Genomic DNA, 16,073 nt, shown 5'->3' on the forward strand with positions numbered 1-16,073 from the left:
TTCTCCTTTATATAGTCTTAAAATCAGGGTTTGCAACCAATGTTACCTTGGTAACAAAGCATTCAATATTCATCGTTAGATGAAAACCTTATTAGACTCAAGCTAATACCTTTCAACCGTTAGATCGAACTTAGCTTGTAACACTCAAATGAAAAGTGACTTCATTTAGATATGAGTAACCATACCTAAACGTGTACACCTTTGTTGGCTCAACAATAGTTAACCGAAGTTAGCCATATGAACACTTTCATATCAACCTCATTCATCTTAAGCATAACTAGTTCAAATGACTCAAATGAAACTAGTTCTAGAGTTGTTCAATTATTTATATTCTCATAGAAGTATATAAGACACAATTAAAGAAAAATCGATTTTGATTCACTCGAATCTAATCATGAACATTATAGCCACGGTTTGCAAAATATTGCATTCCTTATTATATAAATAGTTCATGAATAAATCGATTTTAGAACTTAACTTACTAAGGTATGCATAGGGTACGCATACCTAAGTACCCGGACTAAGTTTGGGTTTGCCAGTATGCGAACAGGTACGCATACCTTCCAAACTCAGCAGAAATTTCTGGAGCTGAACCTCACGCCAGTACGCGTACCAGTATGCGTACAAGGTTCCCGGACTTTCACTAAACCAACCAGTACGCATACGGGTATGCATACTATGGTTCCCGGGCTTGGATTACATATATGCAAGTACGCATACTATGCTTATATCCAATTGTTCTAAACTCCATTTCAATCATTGAAACATTCTCGGAAGACGACAATAGCTGTCTCACACAAACTATTAGCTACACGACTTTTGTCTCAAATAGGAGATATAGTAGATACACTTTTGAGTGATAGATGAGTGCAAGTCTCCACATACCTTTTGTTGATGAAGTTCCACAAGCTCCCCTTAGTAGTTCTTCGTCTTCAATCGATGAACGCCGTGAAGTCTAATGCTGAACTACACTTTCTATCCTAATCCGAGACTTAGCTATAAGTAGACTAGAAATCAATACTTATAGTTTTGGAAACTAAACTTGACAAACAAGCTTGATATAGCAACGCTTGCGAGTTCGACCGAGTAGTGCTCTAACACCCTTGAATTGATTCAACACTCCATCTTCAATCATCACCACCCCATCAGTTCAATTAACAATACTCAACAAATCTCTCGATTCTCTAAAAAATCCTAAGGAACTCTCATCTCTCTTCAATTGACACACCCCTTCGTTTATAAACATCTTCAGATCATCCATTTCATCTTGAACTCCATAATCACAACTCATAGAAACTCAATTCATCTCTCAATCCTTTTTAGTTTCAATTCAGAAAAACCCCAATCCCGATTCTTACAGATTCATGTTTCTTCAACCGATAAAAATCCCTAACCAAAATCAATTTACAACCCAATTATTTTATTGATCTATTCTTTTCATTAATTCCTTAAGAAGTAACGTGAATGATTTAGTTCACAAGTTGAAGAAGAAAAAGAAGAAAAAAAATAAAAAGAAGAAGAATCGTTTTGTCAATCGTCATCTTCAAAACCTTACGGATCTAGAAATTTACAATGAAAAAAGATAAGATATGACATATAAATTGTTTATGTGAAGAGAATAGTAGAGGGGTTTATAAACACTTAAGGTATTGTGGATGTCGTATGTTATCCAACCAGATGGGGCCTAATCGGGTTCCGTTACGATAAGGAAGGAAAGTCCGTTATGGAGTCCGGTTCTGATATCTGTAACCCGATACATCGGATTAAATCCTACAGGATGTCGAATTCTCGGAAACAGATCTCGTACTTCGGACAATTATAGACAGCCCTACTTAAACTGGTGCATGAGTTTTCACGATCAAATGTTAGCTATTCTTAAGACAACATGAACTAACATTTCTATGAATTTCATCGAAGGATTGCTTAAATAAAATTGCACCAGTATCCATAATCAATTGTTTTGATTTAGATTTGGCTATGGATAGTGTGTAAAATACACTATCTTGATCATTTGGAAGGAAGACTAGGTGAACTAGTATAGATCCTATTGTGGGTAATGGAGACTAAACACACTATACGTCAGTTTAAATGGCGTATATAAGAAAAAATTATATAGACGAAAGGTGGTATGCCATCTAAGAATATCTTTATATAAAAAAGTACCTTAATGCCCTAGACGAAAGACCGTCTTCTGATCATGACAATCTTTTTATAGACGACTACTTTTAACCCGACCGATTGTCTGCCATGTGGTGTCCATTTACTTACATTCCTTCGACTAAAGGAGAGTAAGATAGTATTTGGGGTGAAGGAGTATTGAAAGTCTCCCATAGTAAGATCAAATTTGAGCAAATTTGATCAAATATTTCCTTTTAAAAGAGTGCTCGCTACCTATAGTCCTTGGCTTGTTATTGGTTCCAAATGGCATAAAACTTGGCGTTTTCAAGATTTTTCGTTCCACTCGCTTGTTCTGGTTCACAAAAAAGTTATAGTGTTACAAACTATTTGCAATATAGTCACTAGACCACTAACCAGAGAGTTATGTCACCGATCAGAGTTAAGTCGGACCATGTAATTACCTAATTGTTCCTCAACAAAGCCAACTAAAGGGTGTTCATGTTGCTGCTATTTGTGATGTAGTAGTGGTGGTGCTACTGGTGAAACACTGTGACCTTTTTGTGACACTGTGACATTTTTGTGATCCGGAATAAGGAATTATTGTTTTCAATTCTTATAAGGTGTTTTACAGAATGACCACTCTCCCTTAATTTGTTTTATAAGATCACTATACCTTTAATTAGTGTTTACAAAAGAGTATTATTCCATCTAACTTAACTGTTTTGAAAAAACAATCTGAGTTTTGTCCTAAATACCTCTCCTCAGTTATTAAGGTGATGGTGATGGTGATTGATAGACACATTTTTGTGTCTAAATTGTCCTCAATTTTCTCTATGTTGGTACTCGATTTTGTACTTATTTTGGTGTTTTGTGTGTTTGTAGGTATTTTTGGAAAATAAACGTTTTTGGAAGAATCAGCTTGAAAAACTGCTAAAGGCACCCCCGAATGACATTTGCTAAGCGGACCTCAGATTTGGCTAAGGGGAACCCGCGGTTATGTGCAGCCCAAAGTTGTTCTCAGCACCCAAATTACTATCGTCACCCCAACAGAAGGATAAGAGGCACCCTTCATCTTCAACAAAAATGTGTCTATCAAATACCCCCAAACTTATTATTTGCTAGTCCTCGAGCAAATTTATTCTAGAAAAATAAAACCGAGTTAATCTCGGGAGGGTTTACCAGAGGTGTACCCACAAAACCATGACTTCTAATTGGCCACAAGTATCCAAAGAGCTATGAGGACATACAAATTCTCAACCTATCTCCAAGTAACTAGAATTGCAAGAGAAATTAAAGGTGCCATCTCTAAAGCCGACTAACGAAAAGGGGAGACACATCCGCAACACTGCTAGATAAAGAGATATTCGCTACACAGCTAGATAAACATTGTAAGATGCGTCCGCTGATTTACAGCTGGATAAGATTAGGAGAGAGATAAATATGAGAGGCACATCTGCTACACAGCTGAACTAATTACGTGTGATGAGTTGAACCAGTGCTAGAAAGATCTTGTGCCAGATGGAAAGCGGACTAACAAAGTAACCAAAATGCATCTCTCTTCGACTCTCTCATAGTGCTCAGTAGAAACAACGTCTTCTTCGGCTTCAACTGTTGATGATAAACTCTCGAACCTCGTAGAACCTTGACAATTTAACTTTTCTCCTTAATTTATTGATTGAAACTTGCCTTATAGATTTCTAATTCTTTATGGCCTTATTGAACAAAACGTAACTATGGTTTTTTAATTTTTTTCATTTTTCATTTTTTTTAAACAAAAATAACAAGACAAAAATTTAAATGGTCATGAGAGAAGAACTTTAGAACTTGGATCTTCACAACTTGTGATGTCTTGGTATCATGAACTTCAACAACTTATATCATTTTCTCTTGTAACTAAGTCTTCAACTTTGATTTTTGAATTATTCTTTTCTATTGTTGCTTCTAAACCTTAAACGTCTTCAACTTTCTTCATAAATTTTGATGTTACTCCGCTTTTTGATGATGATAAGTTTCTACTGAGAGAGAGTCGTAATCCAATAACTAAGACTACATTGTGAAGTTGCTTTGTCTTTCTGGCATTTCCTTCTGACCTACTTGCCTTTCCATCATGGATGGTTAGGTCCATCACGGTTACCCTCTAAAAGGAACAAGTTCTCTCCTGAATTTGTACTAGAAACAACACTATCATTATAAAGCTCAATCGGAGTAACAAATTCCTGATCATTATGCCTACACATTTCATGTTCTTCATCAATACTATCCTCATCATAGTCATCACTATAATAACATGAAAATGATCGAACCTTATCAAAACAAGTAGTGTTACCAATTCTAACCTCGTCATCTTGATTATGTGAATAAAAACTATCCTTATTTTCGAGGGTGGTATTGGGAAAACTACACTGGAAATTAAGACTATCATGAGCAAGTTTTTCCACAATCCTATTTGTACTCTCAGTAAATTTCTTGAGGGTCTCTTCTAGAGATATCTTAGTTGACCGCTCTACGGACTCTTATGGGAGAAGAATATTATAAGTCTGTTTCATAAATAACTTCCGTGTTGACTCATTGAAACTCTTGAGAGACTCTTCTAAAGAAATAGAAGGATTGTTTTGCTCGTATGACCTGTGGGTATGTGGATAGTAATTGGTCTCACAATGGTATGGACCATAACCTTCAAAAGTTTCGCGTTCCCAATTACTATTCACATTATGGTCATAAAAAGGATAATGCCCAAGCTGCTCAGTCGGATACTCATTGTATTGGCTATTATAATACAAGTTCGACATCCTAACTGCAAGGGAATTCTAAACAAACACAAAGAAGGCTGACTCGACCACAACAAACCTATTTTATCTAGCAAACAAAAAGCATGATGGCTCCACTTAGATTGTTTCTAGACCAGCTTCTAATCCTTCGAAATGGAATTCGTTACAATTTAAGCAAACCCCTCTGGAATCAATCCGAGTCAAAGTAAGTTGAATAGAGGCGAGGGAAGCTGCATGGAGCTTTGATACCCAAGGCCTCACCGCATTACAAGGCGGCGCAGTCACGCATTCAACTCACAGAAACCATCATGAACTTCGAAGTATGCTTAAAAGAGTAACCAATATTTCTCGAATGACTTTCCTATTAAGCTCGTTACCCTATCGGTCTCGTTCTAGTCAAAAATTTAGGCTTAGGTTCGCGTAGGTTACGTGTTCCTAAGGCGGGCAAGAAGGAAACAGTGATAAAATCCGAGTCCTTATCTTGATTTGGCCAGGCCCTGCCCTTTACTAGAAAATTAAATCCGATTTCAGGTCCTCAACATATAGGCATACAAAATCATCCAGTAAACCCGCTGACAGGGGATTCGTGGGTGTTTAGAATCTTACCTCCCGTTCCAGACGGGGGATGAACCGTTGAAGTCGACTCGGGCCACAACTCCAATGTCGTGTACGAACCCGAGGGGCCAGACGATATCGTAATCGTCGTCCTTCTCTGCACACAGTTTATATTTAAAACTACCCTTCCGTAGGGTTTAAAAAAATAAAGTCCCAAAGTTCAATGTCCGAAAATAAAAAATGTCCGAAAATAAAAAATTACAAAAATAAAAACCTTAATTACAGTTTCTAAAAAAAAATAAAAAAAATAGAATATCTATATACAAAAATTTTCTTCTTCACTCCTTTTGGATTTCTCCTTTCTTTTCTTCTTTGGCTTCGCTTTTGTTTTCAGCACTTTCTCCCCTTTTCTTTAGCTCAGTTCCAAATCTGAAAACAAACAAGAAATACCAAAAGGCGTAAAAAGGAAAAAAAACAAAAAAAATAAAAATAAAACTTAAAAACAACTCTATACACAAATCCGCGTCGGCGGCGCCAAAATGATTTAATTTTTGATTATCGTTGTTGTAGTAGTAAAGATTCGAACTCTAAGACTTGTTAAGATTAATTTTAAAGGAATAAAATAGAGAGTTACTGGGTCTAGGATTCGGCCAAACTCATATCAATAGGTTCAATTATTCATTCTCAAACAATTATCGCTCGACAAATAAAACAACATCAACTCTTATTCTTGCCAAGGTAGATTCTCCAAACATTAATTATAAATTGTAAGCATGGGACATCAAACATCTAAGCAAGCATGACCCATCTAATAAAATAATAACTAATTTTTTCAAATCATAATTCTATTTTAATTAAGCGCAAAAGTCAATAGAAAATAAAAAAAATTCAGCCAAGTATGAAGTCTGGCTTCCTCCGTCGACCCAGTGTTGGGGTTTAGCTTCTCATGATGAAAACACACTCAAAAAAATATAATTAATAGCTCAAATGGTGTTTACAATGGTGAAAATGAAGAAAAATTAAACGCAACAATTTTGCTTTACCAAAACTCCCCCTCTTTTTCTTTTTAATTAAAAATATCTTCAGGAATTTTTCCTTCTCTTTATTCTCCGTATTTCTTTACTAAACTCTTATCTTCTTTAATTCGCAAAATAAAATCCAAGATAAAATCTTTCAAGGATATCTCTCTTGTATAACAAGATAACTTCCCTTTTCTTCAAATTCTTCCTGTTTATAAGGCAAGAAGATATTCTTATCTTAAAGATATAAATCCTTTACCGGTGGAACCAAATTTCCCGCAAATATTCTTTTTGAATGTTGAAGATGAAGGGTGCTTCTTATCCTTCTATTGGGGTGCCGATAGTAATTTGGGTGCTGAGAACAAATTTGGGCTCCACATAACCGCGGGTTCCCCTTAGCCAAATCTGAGGTCCGCTTAGCAAATGTCCTTCGGGGGTGCCTTTAGCAGTTTTTCGAGCTGATTCTTCCAAAAACGTTTATTTTCCAAAAATACCTATAAACACACAAAACACCAAAATAAGTACAAAATCGAGTACCAACATAGAGAAAATTGAGGACAATTCAGACACAAAAATGTGTCTATCAGTGATGAGATGATGACGGTGGCGACTATACCCAACACTAGTTAAAGGGTTCATTGTGATGTAACGATCCTGAAAATGGGCTAAATTTCTAATGCCATTTAACGATCCAAAACGTGTTATATTTCACCGATAGCAGCACCAACACTAATTAAAGGGTTCACTGCCCTCGTAAGTTTCTACTTAGTTGCACTCCTTCGAATGAAGGAGGATATGATAGTATTTGGGGTGAAGGTGGGTTGAAAGTTCCCCATAATGGGATTAAGTCTGAGCAAATTTGATCGTATCCTTCGTTTTAAAGGATTGTTTACAACCTATGGTCCTTGGCTTGTTATTGATTCCGAATGGCAAAACTTGACATTTTCAAGATTTTTTCGATGGAAACATAAGACTTCTCTGAGAGAAAGAATGAAAATAATACTAAAATACAGTAAAACTTTCTTAAAATGATACTCGTTAAAGTAATAATCTCTCTAAAATAATAAAATTCTTTAGCCCTAATTAGACTTGCACAGATTAAATTTCTTCTCGCTAAAATAATAATCTATCTAAAATAATAATTTTTTTCGGTCCCAAAACTATTATTTTAAAGAAGTTTTATTATATTGCAATTGAGCAAAATTAGATCAAAGCCAAAGCATAACACATGTACGGTCAAATCTATAGTACACCAGTGATTTGACGTAGCAAAAAGAAGCTCGTCACATTCCTATCCTGTTCCAGTTATATACACCGGCTAAACTTCAGCGCAGCTACATGCCTGTCCTGTCCATCTAGCGCGCGAGCCTTGCCATAAGAATAGGAACGAACAGATAAAATGGTGTGGAAGTGTTGCAATTACAAAATATGCAGGTCAAAGTGGTAATTGTGGAGGTTCCAAAAATATAGGTGAAGTGTCACAGTGCAACAGACTGTCAGGGCTTATCGTAAATAACACCAAAAACAATACCCCGAACTCTGTTTTTGTCACTACAAAACATTAAAAACCTCCCATTTTCGTGGTTCTTGCTGTTTATTTTCTCCTCATAATTTTCAACGCTTTTCTCTTCTTTCCTGAGTTTCTTCTCCAGAGAGAGAAAGAAATTCAGGAGTTATTCAGAAACCCTAAATCCCTTTCTTGATCTCTCTAATTAATCATTCAAATCGATTCAATCAGTCCTCAAATTCTTCTTGCTAACAACTTAACTTAGAAATTCATTGTTCCTTTCTCGGATTTTCTTCTTTGGCACACAAAGATGTTATCTGTTTGAGTTTTTTAGGCTTTTTTTCCACCAAAAGGTCACTTAGAAAGAACACTCTGTATTTAATCTTCTTACGATTACTTCAATTTGTTCTTATGGCGATCCGGATGACAGTTTCTTACTCTGGTTACCTAGCACAAAACTTAGCTTCGTCGGCTGGAATTCGTACAGGAGGTAATTGTAGATTGTTTCATGAGTTATTTGGTAAATCTCGAAATCTGATACCCAATCCGAAACCAGATGTTGATTCAAGTAAGAATTTACAATCTGATTTTGTTAAATTTAAGTATAGAAATTTGCCAAAGAAACCAGTTTCAATGTATAGTTCGCTTGCTGGAGATCTTTCTGGTTGTTCGGAGTTTGAGTCTCCTTTGATTGTTGGTATGATTTCGATGATGAAATCATCTATCTCTGGGTCTGCTGGTGTTGGGATTTTGGGGGTTTCTTCTAATTCCTCTTCTGCTATGCTTGGATTTAGTGGTGGGTCTTCTTCTTCATTGTTATCATTTATTCAAGGAACAACAAAAAAATTCTTTCCTAGTAACGAAGGTTTAGTTAAGAAGGAAGGTTTAGCTATAGTTGATGAGGTTGATGATAAAGGTGGTACAAATACAATTGTTGATGCTATTGCTTCTGAAATTACTTCTGATTACAAAGATATGAGATTCACAAGAGAGGTTTGTGGAAAAACCATGGAAAACAATAAATGGTACGGGAAATTAGAGAATTTTTGGGCGGAAGATGTCAAAGCTATATTTACAGCATTGAGTGTGAATTTGCTTTTCCGATCTTGTATGGCTGAACCAAGATCGATTCCCTCCCTTTCAATGTATCCTACACTTGATATTGGTGACAGAATTTTAGCAGAAAAGGTAATACTACTAATACCTATTCTTTTGAAATGGAAGTCTGTTTTATTTTTGATTAGTAAATTTGATAGAATATTTTGACTGTCTGGAAATGAATTTGAATGTTGAAGCTCTTTTCTTGGGTGTATTACAGGTTTCGTATTTGTTCAAGAAGCCTGAAGTTGCTGATATAGTGATCTTTAAAGCTCCTCCTGCAGTTTTGCTTGTAAGTTAACTTTCAATGAAGTTTTGAAACCTAAATGCTATCTACTACATTTATGCGATTATAACATTGTAACTTATGATTGGTTCTAACGCCTGTTTGTTTTGCTTCTTCTAGGATAAAGTGTTTACTTCTAGTGATGTGTTTATCAAGAGAATTGTAGCTTTGGAAGGAGACTATGTCGAAGTAAGAATTCTCCCAACATTTTTAACTGCGTTCTTCAAATTTTTGATTGTTTTCCATTATCTTTTCGCATGTCTCCATTTTCTTGAGTAAAGCTCACAAATATGCTTATGCTTTGATTCATAGGTTCATGATGGGAGACTGTTGCTGAATGGAGTTATCCAAGATGAGGATTTCATTTTAGAGCCTATTGCCTATGAAATGGATTTAGTGGTATGATGCTTTCCACTTTGCGTTGGGTTCCTTCAAATTGTTTTTGATTCTTAAGTTCTTGCTATTTCTTTCATTTTGTCATGTGCTTTTTGTGTAGGTAGTAGGGTTCATTGCTTTACTAACCATTGACACATTTCCGTTGTTTGTGCAGTATGTGCCTCGTGGATATGTGTTTGTGTTAGGGGATAATCGCAACAACAGCTATGACTCCCATAACTGGTACACTATCTAACCTTGAACGATGAATTTTCATTTCAAATGCTTTAATAACATGAGCAACTTGAATATACTGCATTAGGATAGCAGCGAAACCCACTTCTACCAATATGCATGTGGAAACAGTGCATTTTCTGCTGAACTATAATCTGACAGACGAACATGTTTGTTTACAGGGGTCCACTCCCAATCAAAAACATACTAGGCAGATCAATTCTTCGTTACTGGCCTCCTGCCAGAATATGCAACACTGTGTGTGAAGCACCTACAGAAAAGAGCTATGTGGCAGTTTCTTGACCCAGCACCAACTGTTGCTTCAGTTGTGTTTTATAACGAGAATTCACTGCCTGGAAACTTCGAAGGGTCTCGGGCAACTTTTATCCTGAACCTGATCCAGAAGATTTATCCCAGTGTTTTTTTCCCTTGTTTGTTGTAAATAGTTGGATATTTTCAGGCAACTTCTTGAATACGCTATACTGGGATGCTTTGTATACCCCATTGCATTCAAGGTTGTCAGCCTGAGATATTTCGCCCTTGATATTTACTCAAGTTTTGAAAATGGCCCAACAGAAGTTGTGAATCAAGTTGTTCTCTTGACTGTACTGTAATGAAAGTCTGTTTTAAAGGTTGCTCCACTGGGCAACCGATCACGCCTCTTGGTCTCGTTCTTTCTTTTCCTTAATTTTTCCCTTTCCTGTGTATAAATTTGTGATTGTACACATTTGAGATTCTGAGAACACCATACGAGTTCAGAGGCTGCTGGTTTCACATTTTTTCATGTTCTCTGGTATTCGATGCAATTCATTTCTTGCATCATCGGCCTGTTGGTGGGACTGATCTCCAGAGGCAAAATCATGAATCTTGTGTGAAATCTGAATCCAACTAACCCCAGGATCCTTTTCTGACATCATTCGTCTTATCTTTCTCCTCATTTCTGCAACTCTATCCCATCTTCCTGCAGCTGCATATAAATTTGAAAGCAGTATCAAAGTCGCGTCATCTTCAACATTCAATTTTAACACTTCATCAGCAGCTGTAACCCCAAGTTTGAAGTTTCTATACACAATGCATGAACTAAGCAAAATTCTCCATAGCGTGGTGTTTCTTTCACCAAAATTTGCTTCCTTGATCAACACTTCTGCTTCACTAAACAATCCTGCTCGACATAGTAGGCTTACCATGCATGAATAGTGCTTAAAGCCATGTTTCATGCCATTTCTCTTCATGTAATTCCAATACATATTGCCTTCTTCAACCATGCCACAATGGCTACAAGCAGAGAGAAGAGAGACAAAGGTAACTTTGTCTGGTTTCAGACCTTGTTTTAAGACCTCGTTGAAAAGCTTGATGGCTTCGTCTGCTTTTCCATGGTTACTAAATCCTCCAAGCATTGAGTTCCAGCATCTCAAATCAGGTTCTGAAAGAGCGGAGCGTGCTTCTTCATTCTTGAAATACATATAAATTAATGTGCTTCCCACAAAAACACTACTCTCGAATCCAAGTTTCTGAACTTGAGCATGGAGAGGTTTCCCATAATAGGAGGCTGGCAAGTCTCCAGTTCCAGAGATAACAGCTGCAAGAGTATACTCATTTGGCTTTCTGTAAGATATTCGGCATAATTGTATGAATAAAGAAACAGCCATATTACCATCTCCATTCTCTGAATACCCAGATATCATCGAGTTCCAAGAAACCATATCTGGTTTCTCCATGTATTTGAAAAGGCATAATGCAGTCTCCATATAACCACACTTGCAGTACATATCCAGGAGTGCATTTTCCAAAGGAACATCAGCTGATAAATCACAAACAATTACTTGAGCATGAATAATTTTCCCACTGACATGATCTCCCAACTTCCCACAACCATTCAACAGCATAGAATAAGTAAACAGTGTCGGCTTTGAACCCGTACCTACCATTTTGCAAAACATTTGAACCCCTTCCTTGAGATTGTCATTCTTCATACACGCAAAGATCATTGAATTCCACGCAATGGAATCTCTATCAGCCATACCTCCAAAAACCTTGGCAGCAGATTCCAGGTTACCACAATGTGAGTACATTCCAAGTAACGATGTCTGAACCCGGACATCTTCAACAAAACCAAATTTGAGTACTTGACAATGCACTTTAGACCCTACCAATTGATCTTCAAGAGCGTAACATGCTCCAAGTAAGCTTGTAAAGGTTGAATTGTTCGGTCTAAAACCTAGAGTTCTCATTTCTGAAAGAACCCGAAATGCAAACAAAGCTTCATTTGGAGATCCAGAATACGCTGTGATTAACGCATTAAAGCTAATAATATTTCTTTGAGGCATTCCATCGAATACAAGTTGGGAGTCTCGAAGAGAACCACATTTCGAGTACATAGATATGAGATTATTATGAAAAAATGGTGTATACAGTGAAATAGTCATTGACATGGAGGTAAGGAGTAAGGCATGAAGTTGGCGGGCTTTTCTTATTGAAGTAATTGATACACATTTTTTGATCAAAGCTTCGTACAAGAGCATAGACAGCTATTGTTCGAAAAATAAAACTAAACTTTTAGAACCAGATTCCAAGTATAATCTAATAGTGAAACCGATAGTAAAAGGGATTTACAAAATCAGAATAACAAGGTGACAAATAGAAAAAACGCTATAACCCGATAATACTGCTAAAAGCAAAGAACCCTCTAAATAATTTTTTTTTTGTTTTTTTATGTTAAACTTAAAAACACTTTTTAATATGGATTATGTTATAAACGCTTAATTATGTTAAGAATATCTAGGGTGAATCTCGTTTATTACTGGGACGCTCTTGTGTCTAGCCCTATAAATAGAGGCTCTTATGTTTGTCTATTATACATATGAATATGATTTCTCCCTTCTTCTCCTCTCTACTTGTGTTTCCTTTTCTATACTTTTCTAGTTTACAAGACGTTATCACGCACGTTTGCTCTATGAGTAGAAACATAGAAGAGAAGATCACCTACGATCCATATCAAACTCTTTCTTTTAGTTTGATTTGATTATTTTTTCTTTTTCTTTATTTTTTTTTAAAGAGATTCTAACTAGATTAATCTTGCTAGCTTTATTAGGTCTAACAGGATTACATAGAAGTGATCTTACTCATCCCGCAAGCTACAATAACAACGATCACTTTATGGGTGTATATGCATATCCATACCACCAACATAGATGAATAAAGGGATATCAAAAAAGTTTCGCAACTAAACTGATTATGTGACTAACAAAATAGGACAACGATCTGAAGCCAAAAAGGGGAGATGAAAAACCTTAGAATCAAGATACTCCATAATAAAATTTGAATTATGCAATGCCATATCTATTCTTGCCCTTTTGTACCCTTTCCCATTTAATTTGTTAGACCAGGTATATTTGCTACCTATAAAACCCAAATCCATTAATCCTGCTGAATCAATAGTGTTATTAATCCAGTGATCAATGGAGGAAGAGTCAGAAGGCTACCTTTATCTAACAGATGAATGTTTAAGTCTCCAATGACAATCCAGGATTGATAAACATTATCACTAAGTTGTTTAAGGAATTCTCGGTGACTTTTCTTAATGTCATTGTATGTAGAGCCGTAAACACAGGACAATAACCACTCTTCCTTAGATGCATTAGATTTAACTAGTAAATGTATCATATTATCATTGCAACAAACCACATCACAAGGAAAACTTGCCTTCCACAACAGAATAAGTCCCCCTGCTAGACCCTTAGAACCCACAATTAGAGAATTTGGATAAGCAAATCTCTAAACTAAGAACTTAGCTCTTTTTTCACAAATTTTAGTTTCAGTAAGAAAAATTATATCAGGACCATGATCTTTTATGATATCAGCTAAGTAATCCCTAGTATTTTTTGAAGCAAAACCTTGGATATTCCAAGACAGGATTTTCATGTTTTCTCTTAAATTTAAAACTTGATAAATCAGTCCAACATATATGAAATTAAAATCCAAATAATTAGTGGACAGAAAATTAAAATTGATAAAAGGGTATGGATAGAAATGTACCTGGTCATCAGCACTCAGATGTTTTCCTTTGAATGTTTGTGCCTGGTTTTGCTCTGAAACAGTCCCATGAAAGTTTGGATAAGAATTAGGAGTAAGATCTGAATCATCTAAATTGACTTGATTATTTCCTGAGGTGTCATCAACTTCTTCTGTAAGACTTAGGCCATCCTGATTCTGTTCAAAGTGTCTAATAAGAGAAGCAATTGGTTCCTTGTAAGCTCTTGTAGAGTGCATCTGCGCTGGATCTAGATTATGAGCATTGATATCATCAAAAGTGACATCAAATTCACCCATCTGCAAATAAGCTCTAAGCATACTTGATACATAACCACTTCCCTGCTCCATTACCGCATCTAAAACCGTATCCGAACATGTTTGAACTACCGGATTTGGAATAACACTAGGCCCACCTTCCTCCATTCTTATTCTTTTACCACTTCTAACAAAGTTATCTTCTCTATGTCTTCCTTTATTTACTACCAGTTGTAAGATTCCTTGATCAGAACATGCAACTGAATTAAATGGAGTAATAAAGTTTTGTGAAGGATTACCAATCACATTTGGCTGAGCGTGCTGATTTTGACCTTGAATATTAGTCACAACAATAGCTTCTACAACAGTATCTTCAACAGATACCCCAGTTTATCTTAAAGTCTTGGGAGACATCTCAAAATTTTCAAGATAAGCTCTCAATTACAAGGAAAAATCTTTCCAAGTGGAACATACTGCATTTTGGTCATATTAGTCAACAACTGAAAAAATGTAAGAACTTGTTACTTCATCTACAGTCTCGGCCTTAATCTGATTATAATAGTGATCTGATTCAGCAAGCTGTAGATAATGTTAACTATTGGAAGAAAATTGAAGCTCAATATTGGCAGCAAAAATCCGGTGATCATTGGATCAGGGATGCAAACAATAATACAACTTATTTTCATTCTCTAGGTAACAGAAGAAGAGCAAGAAATAACATAACTGTTATTAGAGACTCACAAGATGTTTGGTATCGTACAAGAGATGAAATAACAAATCTTCTCATCAATCACTTTTCAACCATAGCCACATCTACAGTTCCACAGCTTCAAGACTCTCATTTTTACTTTATCACTCTTATCATATCAACTGAGGAAAATTAGAGTTTAGTGAGGATACCTACAGAAGATGAAATCTTTTTTACGCTTAAAAATTTAGCTAGTTGGAGTTCCCCGGGTCCAGATGGCTACCCTGCAGGATTCTATCAGACTCAATGGCATACAGTAGGAGCTGATATTGCTCAAATGGTTCAGCAATTCTTTATCACTGGCCTGTCTCATACCTAAAATTCAAAATCCAGTTACCCCAAACGATTACAGACCAATTGGTCTTTGTAATTGTTCTTACAAATTGATTTCTAAAATACTTGTTAACAAGCTTAAGCCATTTATGAATAAAATTATTGCTCCTACTCAGGCTGCATATGTCCCACAGAGACTGATCAATGATAACATAGTTCGAGCACATGAACTAATCCACTCTATGAAGAAATCTAAAAAGAAAGTTCCACATGTAGCTCTAAAATTAGACATGTCAAAAGCCTTCGATAGGATGGAATGGTCCTTTCTGGATAAGATGCTTCATAGGATTGGGTTTGAAGATCAATGGTGTTCTCTCATACAACAATGTATATCAACAACTTCAGTTTCAATTAAACTAAATGGTGGAATAACTGATTCTTATAGTCCTTCAAGAGGTCTGCGTCAGGGGGATCCCCTATCGCCATACTTTTTCATTATAGCTATGGAGTATCTAACAAGGTCCTTAGTTAAAGCAAAAGCTGATAATCTAGTTACTGGTATTAGAGTTGTTCAGAATGCACCTTCTATCAATCATCTGCTTTTTGCAGATGATTGTCTTTTATCTTCCAAGCTGATTCGAAAAGTATTGATAACATACTTTCTATATTAGAAGATTTTGGAAGATTATCGGGTCAAATGATCAACTTCAATAAATTAGCGGCTTTCATTGCAGGTAATATTTATTATCATGAAAAATTAGAAATAGTCAACAAACTTGGAGCTAAGCAACTATGTTCTTATGAT

At 36.0% G+C, this 16,073-nt stretch overlaps 2 protein-coding genes across 2 annotated transcripts; one reads left to right on the forward strand and one right to left on the reverse strand.

Annotated features, from left to right (window-relative positions):
* The first annotated feature begins 8,039 nt into the window (after positions 1 to 8,039).
* On the forward strand, positions 8,040 to 10,616 carry LOC113357633 (thylakoidal processing peptidase 1, chloroplastic-like). The gene is made up of 6 exons (XM_026601072.1): positions 8,040 to 9,155; positions 9,286 to 9,357; positions 9,472 to 9,540; positions 9,664 to 9,750; positions 9,902 to 9,969; positions 10,143 to 10,616. The coding sequence occupies exons 1-6, from the start codon at positions 8,379 to 8,381 to the stop codon at positions 10,261 to 10,263; spliced, it is 1,194 nt and encodes a 397-aa protein (XP_026456857.1). The 5' UTR covers positions 8,040 to 8,378; the 3' UTR covers positions 10,264 to 10,616.
* A 75-nt stretch (positions 10,617 to 10,691) lies between these two features.
* LOC113357632 (pentatricopeptide repeat-containing protein At3g50420-like) lies at positions 10,692 to 12,567 on the reverse strand. The gene has a single exon (XM_026601071.1). It carries the CDS (start codon positions 12,480 to 12,482, stop codon positions 10,716 to 10,718), a length of 1,767 nt encoding a protein of 588 aa, XP_026456856.1. The 5' UTR covers positions 12,483 to 12,567; the 3' UTR covers positions 10,692 to 10,715.
* Positions 12,568 to 16,073: the final 3,506 nt, after the last annotated feature.

Source organism: Papaver somniferum, chromosome 3, assembly GCF_003573695.1.
Source record: "Papaver somniferum cultivar HN1 chromosome 3, ASM357369v1, whole genome shotgun sequence".
In the NCBI taxonomy this organism is placed as follows: domain Eukaryota; kingdom Viridiplantae; phylum Streptophyta; class Magnoliopsida; order Ranunculales; family Papaveraceae; genus Papaver; species Papaver somniferum.